The sequence below is a fragment of the Denticeps clupeoides genome, chromosome 8 (assembly GCF_900700375.1).
Source record: "Denticeps clupeoides chromosome 8, fDenClu1.1, whole genome shotgun sequence".
Classification (NCBI taxonomy): domain Eukaryota; kingdom Metazoa; phylum Chordata; class Actinopteri; order Clupeiformes; family Denticipitidae; genus Denticeps; species Denticeps clupeoides.
Genome location: NC_041714.1, coordinates 21,486,205 through 21,500,400, shown reverse-complemented (window position 1 = coordinate 21,500,400; position 14,196 = coordinate 21,486,205). Strand labels below are relative to the sequence as shown.

Here is a 14,196-nt window from a genome sequence, read left to right as displayed (position 1 = left end):
TGTTTTTAATCCAATTTTATTATAAAATCACCAAAATAACCTTTTGTGTGCAATGTAGAATCATATTTTATTAAAACAACACCACCGATTCAAGACAAACCAAATATTTCTGCCTTTCTGTCTTTCTACAGAACACATCTTTCTTTTTGTCTACATTTTGGTGTTTGTGGTCGTCCTAGCCGTGGTTCTCACCGTTCTGCATGAGCTGGGGTAAGCGTTCGCACGCCGCTGAAGACGAAACCTGCCAGCGCCGGACACCGTTTACTCCGGAGCTCGACTAATTCAATATTCCTTAACACATCGCTTTCTCTTCTCGCCCTGTAGGACACAGAGAAACGCAGAGAAACCCAGATTTGACCCTCCACCAGACAAGAACATTGTGTTCTAGAATAAACCTGCCTCGTGTTAACTTATGTTTCTGTATCATATTAATGCATAAATTATATATTTTCTGTTACTTTTTGCATGTTTGCTTTGGTATTATAATCTGTGCTGGTCCATCCAAATGTATGTAATGTGACATTTAATAAATGAGGGAAGACGACTCTGTCAACAGAATTTTATTAGTTATTTTTTAAATTACACAGTAGTTTAAAAGTAAATGCGCTTGGTCAGTTACTGCCTTCCAAGGCAGGAATCACGTTCGCAAGGGAAACTGCTGGGATTTTGTGGACATTTTGGCTGTTTTGCTGTTTTGATTTATGTCATGAAGTCAGTATTGTAGAAAAAATTGCATGACCATGCCAAAGAAATCCGACGTCAGTTTCGGTGGAGCAGTGATCCACGTAACTTCTTTTTCTATTTGAACACGTCTCATGAAAACGTTTAAGGCAGGGTGGTGTTCAGCTTTTTGTGGATTGGCAGTCAGGTCTGGCTATAATTCTTATGTCAGTCATTGTCACATAAAAAAGGAACCTGCTCATGATCCTATTTTTTTGTATCCATTCCTTCAATTGTATTTAACAAAAAAGTCAATAACCCAAATCACCATTATGCATTAATACTTTCTGGACTTTAATATGTTCTTTATTGAGCATAGCCACAACTGCAAAAGTATAAATAGAGCTTCAGCTTAAATTTAAGATTCTCTGAACTACTTTATAAGTATTACAAAAAACACACTTCCTACAAATCACATCATTAAAGAAAAGTTGGTGCATGCCTTGTAATAATATCTTTTTGGTTAAATCATGCAACTATAATTGTATATAAATGTATGGTCAATAGACCTCATATGGCACTACACACTGGTGCCACATCATTGCAGATTCAGGTACACAACGTATACACACATATCATACACAATATGCAACATCTCAAGTTTCACATTGTTCCATAAAGCCATGTATGTATTCAGTATATTGAGCCCCTCCTTTGCAAACACAGCACTGGTTCACAGGCGTGTGCCACGGTACCCAACATTTTCTCTGGCTCATCTGCAACCAAATGGACCTGCCAGAGACATTAGATTCACAGAGGCAGATATAGCAGAGATGGAGCACCCCAGTTCGGGTGAAAGACACCCCTGTGTGTGATTGAATTTGATGGACAGTGCATGGTGCACGAAAAGTGAAATACCTACTGGACTGGTGTACAGTTCACCAACATTAGTTTGTTAGTTTGCATAGAGAATGCTGACAATGTTAATAAAGCAATGTTGGTCTAATAATGAAACTGTTTAGTTCAGAATTACATTAAAATAATATTATATGTGGGTATATATTAGAATCAATTTAAAAAAAATGTATTTGCCATTAAGATTGTCCCTGCTTCATACACCAGATGTATCCCAAAGAGAGGTGAGATGGCTAATACATTACAGTGTTTTTATTTTTTTTTTTAGTTTTAATGTAAAGGTTGTAATTATTCAAATAGAAATAATCTAATTAGGGAGCCAAGGCCGATTAGGGAGCATCTAAAGACAGGAGCTGCTTTAATTTAATTTTGTTAGTAGAAGCAGCTTATATTAGCATTTTTGGGAGATAAGTTTGAGGAAATGACTCTTGTGAATATTTCTGCCTACTGAGATTCCTTTTAAGGTTGGAACTTTTTAATGATAATTAAAAAAAAAAAATACAGACACAGCTATGAATACAATATTTCATAAAGTTCATGAGTGGCAGTTAGTACCAAAACCCACAGCACATCATTTAAGGCATGCAGTACTGCATGACGTGCCTGTATAATTACTGGATATTAACAGATTCATTTCAGACTGGCGATGCCTGCAGCATATTTCCCTTTTCAATAAAGAAGGTGAGACCTGAGAGTAATGGCATACAGGCTTGATCTTAAAAAAAATTAATAGATAATAATCCATATCCGACTAGATTTTTAAACTCTGCCTGACCCCAGATGACCCGCCACTCTTCTCTGCATAATTTCAAACACATAATTGTGGTGGGAGACATGACATGAACGGGAGAAAGAAAATGAGCTTTTACAAGCGAAAATGCACCAGCCGCAGAAGACAGATAATTGCAAAAAAAAAAGGCAGAGCTTAATTGTTTTTCTAATAAAATAATGAATGCGTTAATGATTAAATAAATAATAAGCACATAAGTACAGGTGAGTAAAAAAATCAGTTATTGGCCATACAAGTCAGGTTTGGGGACATTGCTATACAAAAACAGACTAGTGGCTGACATTGCAAAAATAATCACAGGGAAACAGCATCATCTGTACAGGTGTAGTGCATTGCATTCATAAGTGAGCACTTTAGCAAGGTGGTATGACGTAGCCCATATTACAGCACGCCTGCTTTTTCTAGGAAGTCTCTGACTTGAGGGTGGCTTGAGCCACCTTGGAATTGGTGCTGCGGTTTAAGGCCTTGCAGATGAATTCTCCAGCATGTATGACTTTCGAGAGGTTGACTCCCTGTTTTAACACACACAGCAGGGAAGAAGCACAATGAATTGCACATATCTTGAATTGACCAGTAGGGGGTGCAACAGAAAAAGAAACACACTCTAAGAGGTCAAGCGTAAACTGACACTGGAAGGTGCACTGAACTAAAAGCAGAAGCAGGTACGCAGCTAGTATAAACCTGTCATTTGGACTGTTACATTGCATATGTTTATACTGTTTATAAATATATATACTGAATATAAATATATGTATAGACCTATGTACATTCACACATATATTTATATTCAGTTACACTTACACACATCCTTGCACATTGTTGTTGTTGTTGTTGTCTTCTATTCTGTACTTGAGAGACACCATCAACCGGAATCAAATTCCTTGTGCTTGCACGTACTTGGCCAATAATTATAGCACATGCATTATTATTACATGAGCGGACTATTATTCTATTTCTTCTTATTATTATTATTAATAAAGAAAAAACATGACTCTGTCTTAATGTTCTGGTTGACGTCGTCAAAAAAAAAACGTTGGTCCTGTCTCTTAATGAGGGATAATCAACCATCTGTGTCCTAAATTAATCAGAACACTGCCACGAATATTAATGAATATTACAATTTAAACATGATTACTTGCACAAGTTGTAAAGGACTCACATGTGCACGTTAGACATTTTATTGGCTTTTTACTTTTCTCCACTGCAATTACGACACTGGTCCACCATGCGACGTGTGACGGACATTTCTGCCGCGGAGGCGCACGTACCGTTTCAATGCCCAGGCCATTGAGCATATACACAACATCCTCGGTTGAAACGTTGCCCGTGGCCCCTTTGGCGAACGGGCAACCTCCCAGACCTGCCACAGAGGAATCCACCACAGAAATCCCCATCTGCAGAGAAGACACAGAGAGGCATTCAGGGCCCTATTCACAAAGCGCCCAGGGTGTAAAAAAAAAAAAAACACACAGAACAATGTTTCCAGTCAGGTTGTATTGTAATGCTCCACGTCTGTGTGGCTTTCACGGCCTGTAAATATGCGGTGTATATGCCATAAACGTGCGTAAGATGTCCAATTTCAATATCAGGTAGACGATGCAGTAGCCTGTGATACTGAATGGAAACACATGGCCCCACATCTCCTCTGTTCGACCTTATTAAAATCTGGCAACGCAGGTGAAAGTATAGAAGCACGCGTTCCACGTTCCCAAATCCTACGCTTGTCCAGCGCTTCATCTGTGCAAACAAAGCTATAAGATAAACCAAAGTTTAATCACCAATCACACGAACCACAAGGGCCCAGTATTCTGCTGGGCCTAAATAAATGTCTCGGTCCCATGTGAAAAAATAATCACCTGGAAGAGGCCTCGCCCATCTCGGTTTGAACCGTAGGACACGTGTAATCAGTGTAATTGAAGAATTTTTCGGCGCTGCGTTGCGGGAAGAAAAAAAAAAAAAAAAAAAAAAATTTTTACCCGGGACCACAAGTGTCTGGTGTCCATATGCGTATTAATGATGCGTTGTGGGCCGTTTTTGCACGTCTGCGCTTTTGTTGGACCGCTCAACCAAATACCCAGAATGCATTCTGTACCAAAGCCTCCATTGTTTTCTCGTTCATTCTCAGAGCGCCGCTGAAGACACTGTACATCTTCGCGTGTTTGGACAGCTGTCTTCTAGTCGGTGGACGAAAATGCCACCGTCTTCGTGTAAAATGGCGGCCGGGGCGGCAGAACACACCCGCCGGTGTCCATGCGAACCGTTAGGTCCTCCCTCGTAACAAATTACGAAGCCGAGCGTGTACTTTTCGGGAGCTCTGCAGATTAAGACGTCAAGAACGTTTTCCACATGTCCGCGCGGCTGTCAGGAGAATATTAAAGATGTTTTCCAGCTTCTTAGGCAGAGCCAGATGTCGGGGGATCCCACAGCGCCGCCAAATTAACGCGCTTATCCTCCCCCTGACCCCAGAGGGTCGTCGGATGAACCAATGAAGAGCCGGAGCGAGTAAACAACCATAACTGGAAACTTCTTGATGCCCAACAATGGACATAATGACCTTTCTTTCCTGGCTTGTCGGGGACAAGGCCCCATTTCATGCGAGGGCTGTCTGAGCAGGCCGTAATTGCTGTTTGTGTTGGCTGCCGGGGGGGACCCGTGCCGGTGTGCTGCGCCGCGCCTTGGATTTCCAGGGCAGAGGTCCCGGGCGTCTCCGTTTCGCCGAGCTGGGGGGCTCCTGGTTTCGCGCCGGGGACCCCAAAATTGCCCGCCGTTCAATCAACTTATCACTGTGGCTGGTGCAAAAAGGGCGGGAACCTCGGGAAGTCGTCGCGCTGTAATGCCGGCGGGAAAAGCCGCACGGCGCCATTTTTTTTTTCTGTTTAGCAGTTCAGCAGCTGTAAAGGAAACGCCGGATTTCTCAGCCAGCCACACCTGGCCCCCGTGTGGGCAGGAACCCCGCGAGGTGGAGGTGTGTTCGCGCATGATGCCGTTTGGACTGGGGCGGGCGTGTCGCTTTCAAGGCGGACGGTGTTTATGATTCCGTTCGAACGTCACGCCTTTCGGGCTCTGCTATTTGCTCAAGGGAAAATGTATCCGTGCATCATATATCATGATATTTGTTCCCATGTTGCCGCATAACCAGACGTTCGAAGGCTGATTATCTTGGACTTGGACTTCCATGCGCAGTAAATTTGATCATTTCATGCAACAGGACGGACCTGCGGAGAAGCAAGGTCTTCACAGTTTTTCAACGTAAACCCTGGCAGATGAACATTTACATTTACAGCATTTACCAGACGCCCTTATCCAGAGCGACTTACTGTCAGTAGTTACAGGGACAGTCCCCCCCTGGAGACACTCAGGGTTAAGTGTCTTGCTCAGGGACACGATGGTAGTTATTGGGGTTTGAACCTGGGTCTTCTGGTTCATAGGCGAGTGTGTTACCCGCTAGGCCGCTACCATCCAAGAACGTCACGCTCAGCGTCCGCATCCGCGCAACATCGCTTCGGTAGTAGATTTATGCTGCGAAAACCGCAGGATCTCTGAGACAGCGGTCCATTATGCCGAACCCGTGCACTGGAATGGAGTCCGTGTCTCCCTCGGGACCCGGGGTCGGGCACCCTCTCTCGCACTACGCGGTGCACAAAGGAAAATATTAATGTAAGCCGAGGACAAGAGACCACAGATACTAAATCAGCAACTCCTTAAGCCCAGAGGAACCGCGGTTTTAGCCGTCAAGGACGAAATGAGCTGAGGCTCTGTCTCTACACTTTACTACCGTATTCACGGTGCCACTCCTGCTCAATAAATCATTCTGTTCTGCGTGCATTATTTTAAAAAGTCTATAATAATGTCATTCCAAAGCAAAACTTCTTGTTCCTTTTTAAAAAAGAATCCATGTTGTGCTGTATATACATTTACTGGATGACTTGTACCTGTATCTGTTATGCAGTCATTTATTCGTGTGCTACAAAACAACATAACAATGCACATTCATGAGGAATATGATATACTAGATTGCACATACCAACAAAATAAATACATATTGCCAGTTGATTTTAGACTTTTGCTAAATATTAATGTATGCAGGCCCTGTTCGTGTTATTACAGCATCTAAAATACTTGCATTCGGTCGGTTTTTCCCATGGATCTGTGCCCTTAGGTGCTCTTATGTTCTAGCGTGATTTTTTTCTGGTCTGTAAAGTCCCTCTCTCGCTCTCAGCAAGACACGTCTGGCTCAATCGCTCCCCTGTCAATAAGCAGCAGCCTCTCCGGCCTGCCGTGGTTTCGCGAGATTAAATATTCCCAGGCCAGGGCTGTGAAACTGAACTGCATACTTTCCTATTGTGTCACCTGCCAAAAGCGTTTTTTTTTTTTTCACGAGTGCGGCAAAAAAAAAAAAAAAAAAAAAAGAAGTTGTAATAAGTAAGGAAAAGGTACAAAGAGCGTGGCATGTCTTCATCGTGAACAAAAGCCGAGGTGACTTGCAGAGCCGACAGGGTTAACCAAACTCATTTCGAGCCCAGTTGGTGGTACGTACCGCCCGGTAATGAAAAGCTACGACAAAATCTTTCATTTCCACTCTGGCTTTCTTTTTAGAGGCGTGGAGGAGGACGGATGACCCCCCCAACATATTATTATTTTGTGTGGTTTTCCGGGGACAGCTGTGACGAATCAGGGTTAATGCTGATTAACACGGAGGAATGTTCGGCCTTCCACGGCGTAATGAAGCGCTGCGTGACCTGACCGTATCGATTAAAATCACACGCTCATCGTGGGTGTCGACATGCCATCGATGGAAACGTGAAATGGGCCGAAAGCGGGACGGTTGCTACGTTTCCTACAACATGCGCTGAGCCGAAATCCAATATATCGAGCCCACGGAGGGCAGGGAAAGAAAAGCAGGCCTTTCTTTCTTTCTTTCTTTCTTTCTTTCTTTCTTTCTTTCTTTCTTTCTTTCTCTCAATTCAAATTAGTTTCTCGTTGCCCCTTTGCAAGCTTTTGAAATCGGACACCCGGCCATGACACACAATTCACAACAAAGTCGGGCAGATTCATGGCCACCTTTGTGCCGCCCCGACCACAGTTTGGGTTACACACTTACAGCTGGAAAGAGATGGGCGGGAAGAAGAGGAGGAGGGCGAGTCGGGGCGGCCACGTACCCGAGGCCCCGGGGTCTCCGTTTTCCCGCTCGCCATGTGTTTAGTAGTGGGTGATGAAAGGATCATTTCCTCCCCCCCACCCCCCCCCGCCCCCCGCTTGCCCTTTAAGCAAAGCATTGTCGCCGGGTTCAACAGGCTAGCGACAGATGAGTTGGGAGGCCGTCGAAGGCCCCGCTCTCCCCTCCAGCGCCGCGGCTTTGTCAAGGCCGGGCCGCTGTCATATGAAACAGACACCCAATAGGTAGGCCTTTGTGTTGACCCCGTCACATCTGCTGACCCGCCCAGCCCCCGGTGAACGTCCCGGCGCAGCCGGGCAAGACGGGCCGTGAGAGGGAGGCACAAAAGACGGAGCCGGCTTCGTCCAGATGTCCCGGCTCTTCATTTTACCTCGGCGGCAAAAAACTCCAAACGGGTTTTTGAGGGGACGAGGACAGGTATAATGACACAGCCCTGCTGGCTTCTGTAATAAGAGCGTTCTGTGGATTTTTTTTTTTTGTCGTAGTTTTTGCAGCATTTGTCCTCGTGGGGCATCACAAACTCACGTATCGGGTTCCTTTTTTCAGCTCCGTCCAAATTGATGTTTTCCTTTTTGACTTTTAGCAAGGTCACATGAACATTTGGGACACAAAGTCCCAGATGTAGTGTTTCCAACTAAAAATAATTTGAAGACCCAGGTTCAAATCCCATTGCGTCCCTGAGCAAGACACTTAACCCTGAGTTGCTCCAGGGGGGGATTGTCCCTGATTGTAAGTCGCTCTGGATAAGGGCGTCTGATAAATGCAGTAAATGTAAATTATTTGTGCAAAACCAGCAAATATTATAAAATACATCATATTTTAAACACAAAGGAAGGAGTGCATTTAAACTCAAAGCACAATTTATGGGTGTTAGTAGAAAAACACACTTGTCCCAGGTTCAACCCCCCCTGAGCAGGACACTTAACCCTGAGTGTCACTTCTGATTGTAAGGCGCCCTGTTAGATCCCGTAAAAACGTACATTCAGTCCCCAGGTAGAAAGGTTTTAGTGGGTTTCAGTGCCCTCACCTGCAGCGCAATCAGGACGTTGGCGAGCGCTTGCCCGTACGTATCGTGGCAGTGGACCGCCAGGGCGTTGGTGGGTACCTCCTTCACGACGCATTTCAGCATCGACGCCATGGATCCAGGGGTGCCAACGCCAGTGGTGTCGCACAGGGACACTTCGTAGCAGCCCAGCTCATACAACCGCTTGGCCACCTACAGCAAAAACGGGCAAAACGGAACCTCAGACCTCCTCGATTAAAACACAAAACGGTGATGCTTAAAATTCCTTAAAAAACAGCACGGAAGTGTGCTGGCCAATGTTGTACATTCTGTTTTTATCAGTCATGTAGGCAAAGTGAAGTGCGGCACAGCACGCGGTGCACACAGTGAAATGTGTCCTCTGTATTGAACCATCACCGTTAGTGTGTAGGCTGATCTCCTTTTCTCACCTCTGCTACTTTAGCTGGTTCTACGTGTCCCTCATACGGACAAGCGACCGCACAGGAAACGTACCTAAACGTATAAAAATATCAAATGTATAAAAATACGTGCTGCATTATCGTCACTAGATGATGCCGGGCGTGAGAAGGCAGCAAAAATGAAACACGTGGTCCATGTTTGATGTGTTGCTAAGTAGGCCGGGCCCGGCAACGCGTGCCGCGACCAGGCGGCCTCCGCTGTCGCCCGTGGAAACCAGGAACGATTCGGGAGAGGGAAGTCGAGCCGTGCGCGCTTTTCCATATGCTGAAGGAAGCATTTACGGCCCCGACTCCCGGACAAACACGTGAAAAGTTGAAAATGTTCCTCCTGGGCTCCCGGGCCGTCAGCCGATACCGCGGCCGCTACCGGAATTTCCACAGAGTCCTGCTGGGCTCCGGGGAGGCCAGAGACCGACTCGCAGTCGCCAAAATGGCAACGTCAAAGTGATGGGCGGAAAGGCTGCGGAAAAGCTGCTTCTCTCCGTGTTTTTTTTTACATATTTCACAGGTTCTGGAAACATCTGGAGACTGGCTTATTAATTACTAATGGTGCGAATGATGGTAACCTTTGCTAAGGTCACATCGAGGAAGTCTGCTAGGTCTTCAGACTACATGGAAAGTAATATGGAGCCCCAGCACTTGCTGAGGCACTGTCCACACGAGAATGTTTTCTCGAAAACGGGACAATTTCCATTCGAATCCGGCCTTGCGTCCACATGGAAACGGTGTTTCAGGGGAAAACCCTAACCTCCAACCTGGCCTTCAGGACGTTCTCTGCGTCTCCGTGTGGACGTTTTTAAGAAACTGAAAGCCTGTTTTAGAGAAAAGCGTTCACGGTTCTATAGAAGACCCCCTGTGAATTGCAGCACACCACATGTATGAAGTTAATATCATTATGATGAAATGTGAAATAAAAATAGAAATAAAAGTGCATCTCACCCGCGCACGGGAATGTGTGCCTGTTTGGCTGAGGAGATGATCTCCTTAAACCTCTGAAAGCTTTCCTCAATGGAGCAGTTGATGTTGTTCTTGCAGAACGTCTCCGAGGCCGAGCCGAAAACGGCGACTTCGGTAGCCCCTGCGTCAACCTTTCAGAGGGCAACAGTGAAAACTCTGTGCAAAGCTTATAATCCGCTCCATCTAAACATTTACTCCATAGGAAAATCCTCTTGTGCTGGAGTCAACAAGGTAATTACGTTAAGGCTACGGTGGAAAAGGGGAGTCATGTGGCAGGTCATATTCCATATCTTCCATTGAACATCTAAACAGAGGTGATCAACAGTGTCGTAAAAAAAAAAAGTGATGTGGATAAATAAAGGGGGGGGGGGTGGTCTTACGGCAGCATGGAATCCTTGCATGTTGGGTGTTAAAACGGGATATCTCACATGAGGAGCCAAGCTAATTCCCTTCAGAACCTCCGCGTGGTCAGCCATCTACGAAAGATGCAGTACAAAATATATAACATGTGATTAGAACGCTGCTATTCTGTGAAATGCACCAATCCAGCCACAACATTAGCGTCACCTGCCCATTATTGTGTCTCCCTCAAACAAGTCCTGTAGTGTCTCGGAGTAGGAACTCAACTGGGTCCTCCAAAAACAGGACTATCCCGAAGGTGCTCAGTCAGAGTGAGATCTGGGGATTTTTTTTGGTTTGCTTTACCTGTTCTGTGGGATCAGGGTAAGCTGTATACATCAATGAGCCTTTGGTGTCCCCATTCAGGACATCTTCTGTTAGGTGCTAACCATTATACACCTGAAACACCACTAAGGTTCTGACCAAGTCACAATTTGGTCCTTGTCAAAGCCACTCAAAGCCACTTGCCAGTTCCAATCAATGATATTCTCTTTACCTGTTGGTGGTTTTAATATTGTGGTTGACTGGTGCAATTCCGAAACATCTGGGAACCCAAGCATAGCCGGAGCGCTCAAGTTGCAGGCTGCTCTCGGTAGTTATGCAGAAAACAATGAAGCCATCATGAATCACTCAACGCGCCCCCCGGCGCGACAAAGAGACGAGTTATTACCTGCGGCACCCACTTGGACGACACAAAGCTGGTGGCCTCGATCACAGGCAGGCCTGTTTCCGAGAGCATGTCTATCAGCTGGATTTTGACCCCTGTCGGAACCATTTCCTGCGGAATAACGACACAGAGGCTGGTCTGTGGACGCAGTTATCTCGGGATCAGAGGTGGGCTCGGCTACTCCTGTGTGGCTCAGCTGCTACGCATTTGTGACCCGCGTAATTTACGGCGCTCACCTGCGACGTGTGTTCCAGAAAGAAACGAATCGCAGCGGGCCGACTTTAACCCTGTCATCGTGTCCGTGTGCGGTGTTACAGCGCCGTGTGGACGTGGGAGTGATAAAGATGTGCCTTTTCTCCTAAACATGTAACATATGAGCCATCTGGTGGGGCCATGTCATGTTTCAAGGTTGGTTTGTGTCTGTTTCATCAATGGAACATTTGAAGGAAAAATGTGAACCATATGCATGCGGGAATCAGAGCAAGATATGCTTTTTGTCCTGACTCCATGACCCCCCACGGGCCTTCAGATATTTCAGAAAAGTTACAAGCATTGATTTCAAAATTCTGCAAAAAAATGAAATAAATAATGAATGAATGAAATGTTAAGCTGATGAATATGAATTTGGTAGGGAAGGGAAACGGAATACCTTTTCATTCTGAAGCCCATCCCTCGGTCCAACTTCAACAACTTTAACAGCTTTTGGGAAGTCACATATAGCGGCCGACTGCGAAAGAGGTAAAAAAAAAAAAAAAAGTATATTAAATATTACTTTATATTATAAAAAAAAAACCCCACATTATACCCTGTGCAGTAAGTCAAGAGGATGAAGTCGTCAGATCGCTGGCAAGGCATTTGCAATTTGCCGTGAGCAAGAGAAACATAAATATTCCCCGTTCCAACAGTAGAACGTTGTTCCGTTGTGCAACCCGGAGGCGATTCGAAGAAAAACTTACAGACAGCGCGTTTGGGCCGCAATAAAACTCCGGCATTGCATCAGTCATTTTATGACGGGGAGTAGATGTCAGCCGGTGGGAGTGGTGGCGGAACCGTCCGGCCTGCTGTCAATGTGGACGGTGCGTTTGATTGATCAGCTTTTGCCTTCTCTGCAGCACCATGAGCTCGGGCTGACTTTGCCGTAATGGCTGCACCGCGGTCGGCCTGTATGCATGTAAATAGATGTACGAATGTCCGGGGGTCTGCTGCTCGGCCCTGTACGGGATCCATGTGCACGTAAACATGCGACGGTCCCCACCTTCTCGTCCACGAGCCATCGTAGAAGCCAGGGATGCTCTTGCGCCAGCGCCTCATGGCTGAGACAGTGCTTCACCGCAGCGGGGACGTTACCCATCTGGCCCTCCCCGGAGCCCCTCGGAACGCCCGCGGCGGAGGATCTTCACGTGCCGTCGACCCCTGCGTGCTCCTCCTTTCATCGGAGAGCCGCCGCCGCCATCGCCGCCGCCCACAGGAAGAGTGACTCAGCGGTTACCATGGCAGCTGCATCCTCCCCGCCGCTGATGCGATGGAGGAGGATGGGAGGGGGGAGGGGGGAGGGGTGACACGGTGACGCTTTTCTCGGGAAAAACCCCCCCGTGGGAAGCGCAGGCAAGATGGCGTTTCAGAGCCGCGACCTCCCCCGATTCTCGCTGGAAATCCGAGGGTTCGGGGAAAACATGCGCCTTGATTGATCTCCTGTGACTGAAACAGCTGAAGGTTTTCCGCTGCCAGGCCTGGCACCGCTGCCAATGTCAACCGTGCGGTGTAATAAAACCCCTCTGTAGAGCAGGGGCGCCGTTTTACTCGTGAAAGGGCCATTCTTCCTCCCCCAGATGTTAACAATAGAAGGGCTTAATGAAGTCCTAGCGCTGAGTCCTCCTGTGACAATGACCTGGTGTGCAGGCAGGGACCCTTGCATCCTGTTGAAGGGGTGGGGGTAACCGGTATGACCCAGCTTCTTTTGTCGAGGGTATCCAGGTTCCCATCCAACGGCTATCACAATTTTCCATTTTATTAATCCCAAGGCGGCAGCGCCCTCCATTCCAAGCCCTTTAGTTACACTCGTTTCTGTAACGTGTTTCTCAGGAGTTTCCACTGTAAGTTGCCACCGTAGCAACACACGCTCCTTTTTAAAAGAAAAACCCCAATTACTCGCAGAAATGCATTACTCCAGAGGCATCACGGTTTTATGGGAATGACCTGCCATGCAGACCCATGTACTGAGACTGATACGGACACCAGGGGCTTAAAAATACACCTCCTGTTTTAGCCTGTTGGAGAAAACTTGCAGATTTCCAGATGCAAAAGGCTGTTCTGGAACAAAAAAAAAAAGAAATGGAAAGGAACGCTCACCTTGACCCGCTGCAGCAGATGAAGATTATTTTAGTGATCTGGGATGCAACCTGTTTCCATTTTTGCGAAATGTGCTGCAGGTTTATAGTTTTTTTCTTTTTTTTTTGCATCTCTGAAACAAAAGAGGAAAATTCTGTCTGTGCTACATGATATAATAAATAAGGCATTTTTAGATATTCAGAGATTTGCACATAAAATTAATTAACATATGTTTTTCTATTAAAATTTCATCCATGCACGTATATGTATAAATTTTTATGCATTTGTTTCATTAATACAGTCTGGGAAAGAAGGGAAAATGCAGAGCATGTTACAAATGTCCTCTGAACCAATTAGAGAAGGGCAGACTTAAGTAAACGGGAGAGTAAATTCTGTCCTTTTCAACCAAAAACAGGCTAAATACCGAGTAAATGACATTAAAATTCATAAATCACAAACGGGCCTTGCCCCCCCAAAAGCCTCTCCACTTCAAGTGCTGATCTAAATCAACCGGATTGTGCCAATAAAAAAGTGTGACTCTGGGCTTTTTATCTTTAGGATGAAACAGATGTGAAAAATGCCCCTTTATAGGGAGCAGGTTTCTGCGGGGCATCAAAGAGGTCTAAAGACATCAGATAATGTTGAAACACACAAAAAGGAAAAATCCAGCCCAGATTAAATGAACGTTTCTCCTCCATTCGCTTCCATTTTTGAGGCCAGAAGCAATTATGCATTTTTTTTTATGCTCTTTGGGATTATAATTTTTTTCCCCTATGGATGCAAAACGAATGAGCGTCTAAACAAGAGACACATTCCTGTTTT

The 14,196-nt window shown here is 45.7% G+C and overlaps 1 protein-coding gene across 6 annotated transcripts; it reads right to left on the bottom strand.

Moving 5' to 3' along the window:
* Positions 1-993: 993 nt before the first annotated feature.
* hmgcll1 (3-hydroxymethyl-3-methylglutaryl-CoA lyase like 1) lies at positions 994-12,574 on the bottom strand. 6 transcript variants are annotated; one of them, XM_028988098.1, is made up of 11 exons: positions 12,302-12,574; positions 12,003-12,207; positions 11,696-11,773; positions 11,283-11,404; positions 11,050-11,157; positions 10,361-10,456; positions 9,963-10,111; positions 8,994-9,057; positions 8,569-8,757; positions 3,634-3,759; positions 994-2,877 (listed from the first exon to the last, which is right to left on the bottom strand). In XM_028988098.1, the coding sequence occupies exons 5-11, from the start codon at positions 11,152-11,154 to the stop codon at positions 2,767-2,769; spliced, it is 840 nt and encodes a 279-aa protein (XP_028843931.1). In that variant the 5' UTR covers positions 11,155-11,157; positions 11,283-11,404; positions 11,696-11,773; positions 12,003-12,207; positions 12,302-12,574; the 3' UTR covers positions 994-2,766. The 6 variants fall into 6 exon arrangements, with proteins under 6 accessions (XP_028843931.1, XP_028843928.1, XP_028843926.1 ...); XM_028988095.1 differs by having other exon boundaries at positions 11,050-11,612; XM_028988093.1 differs by lacking the exon at positions 11,283-11,404.
* Positions 12,575-14,196: the final 1,622 nt, after the last annotated feature.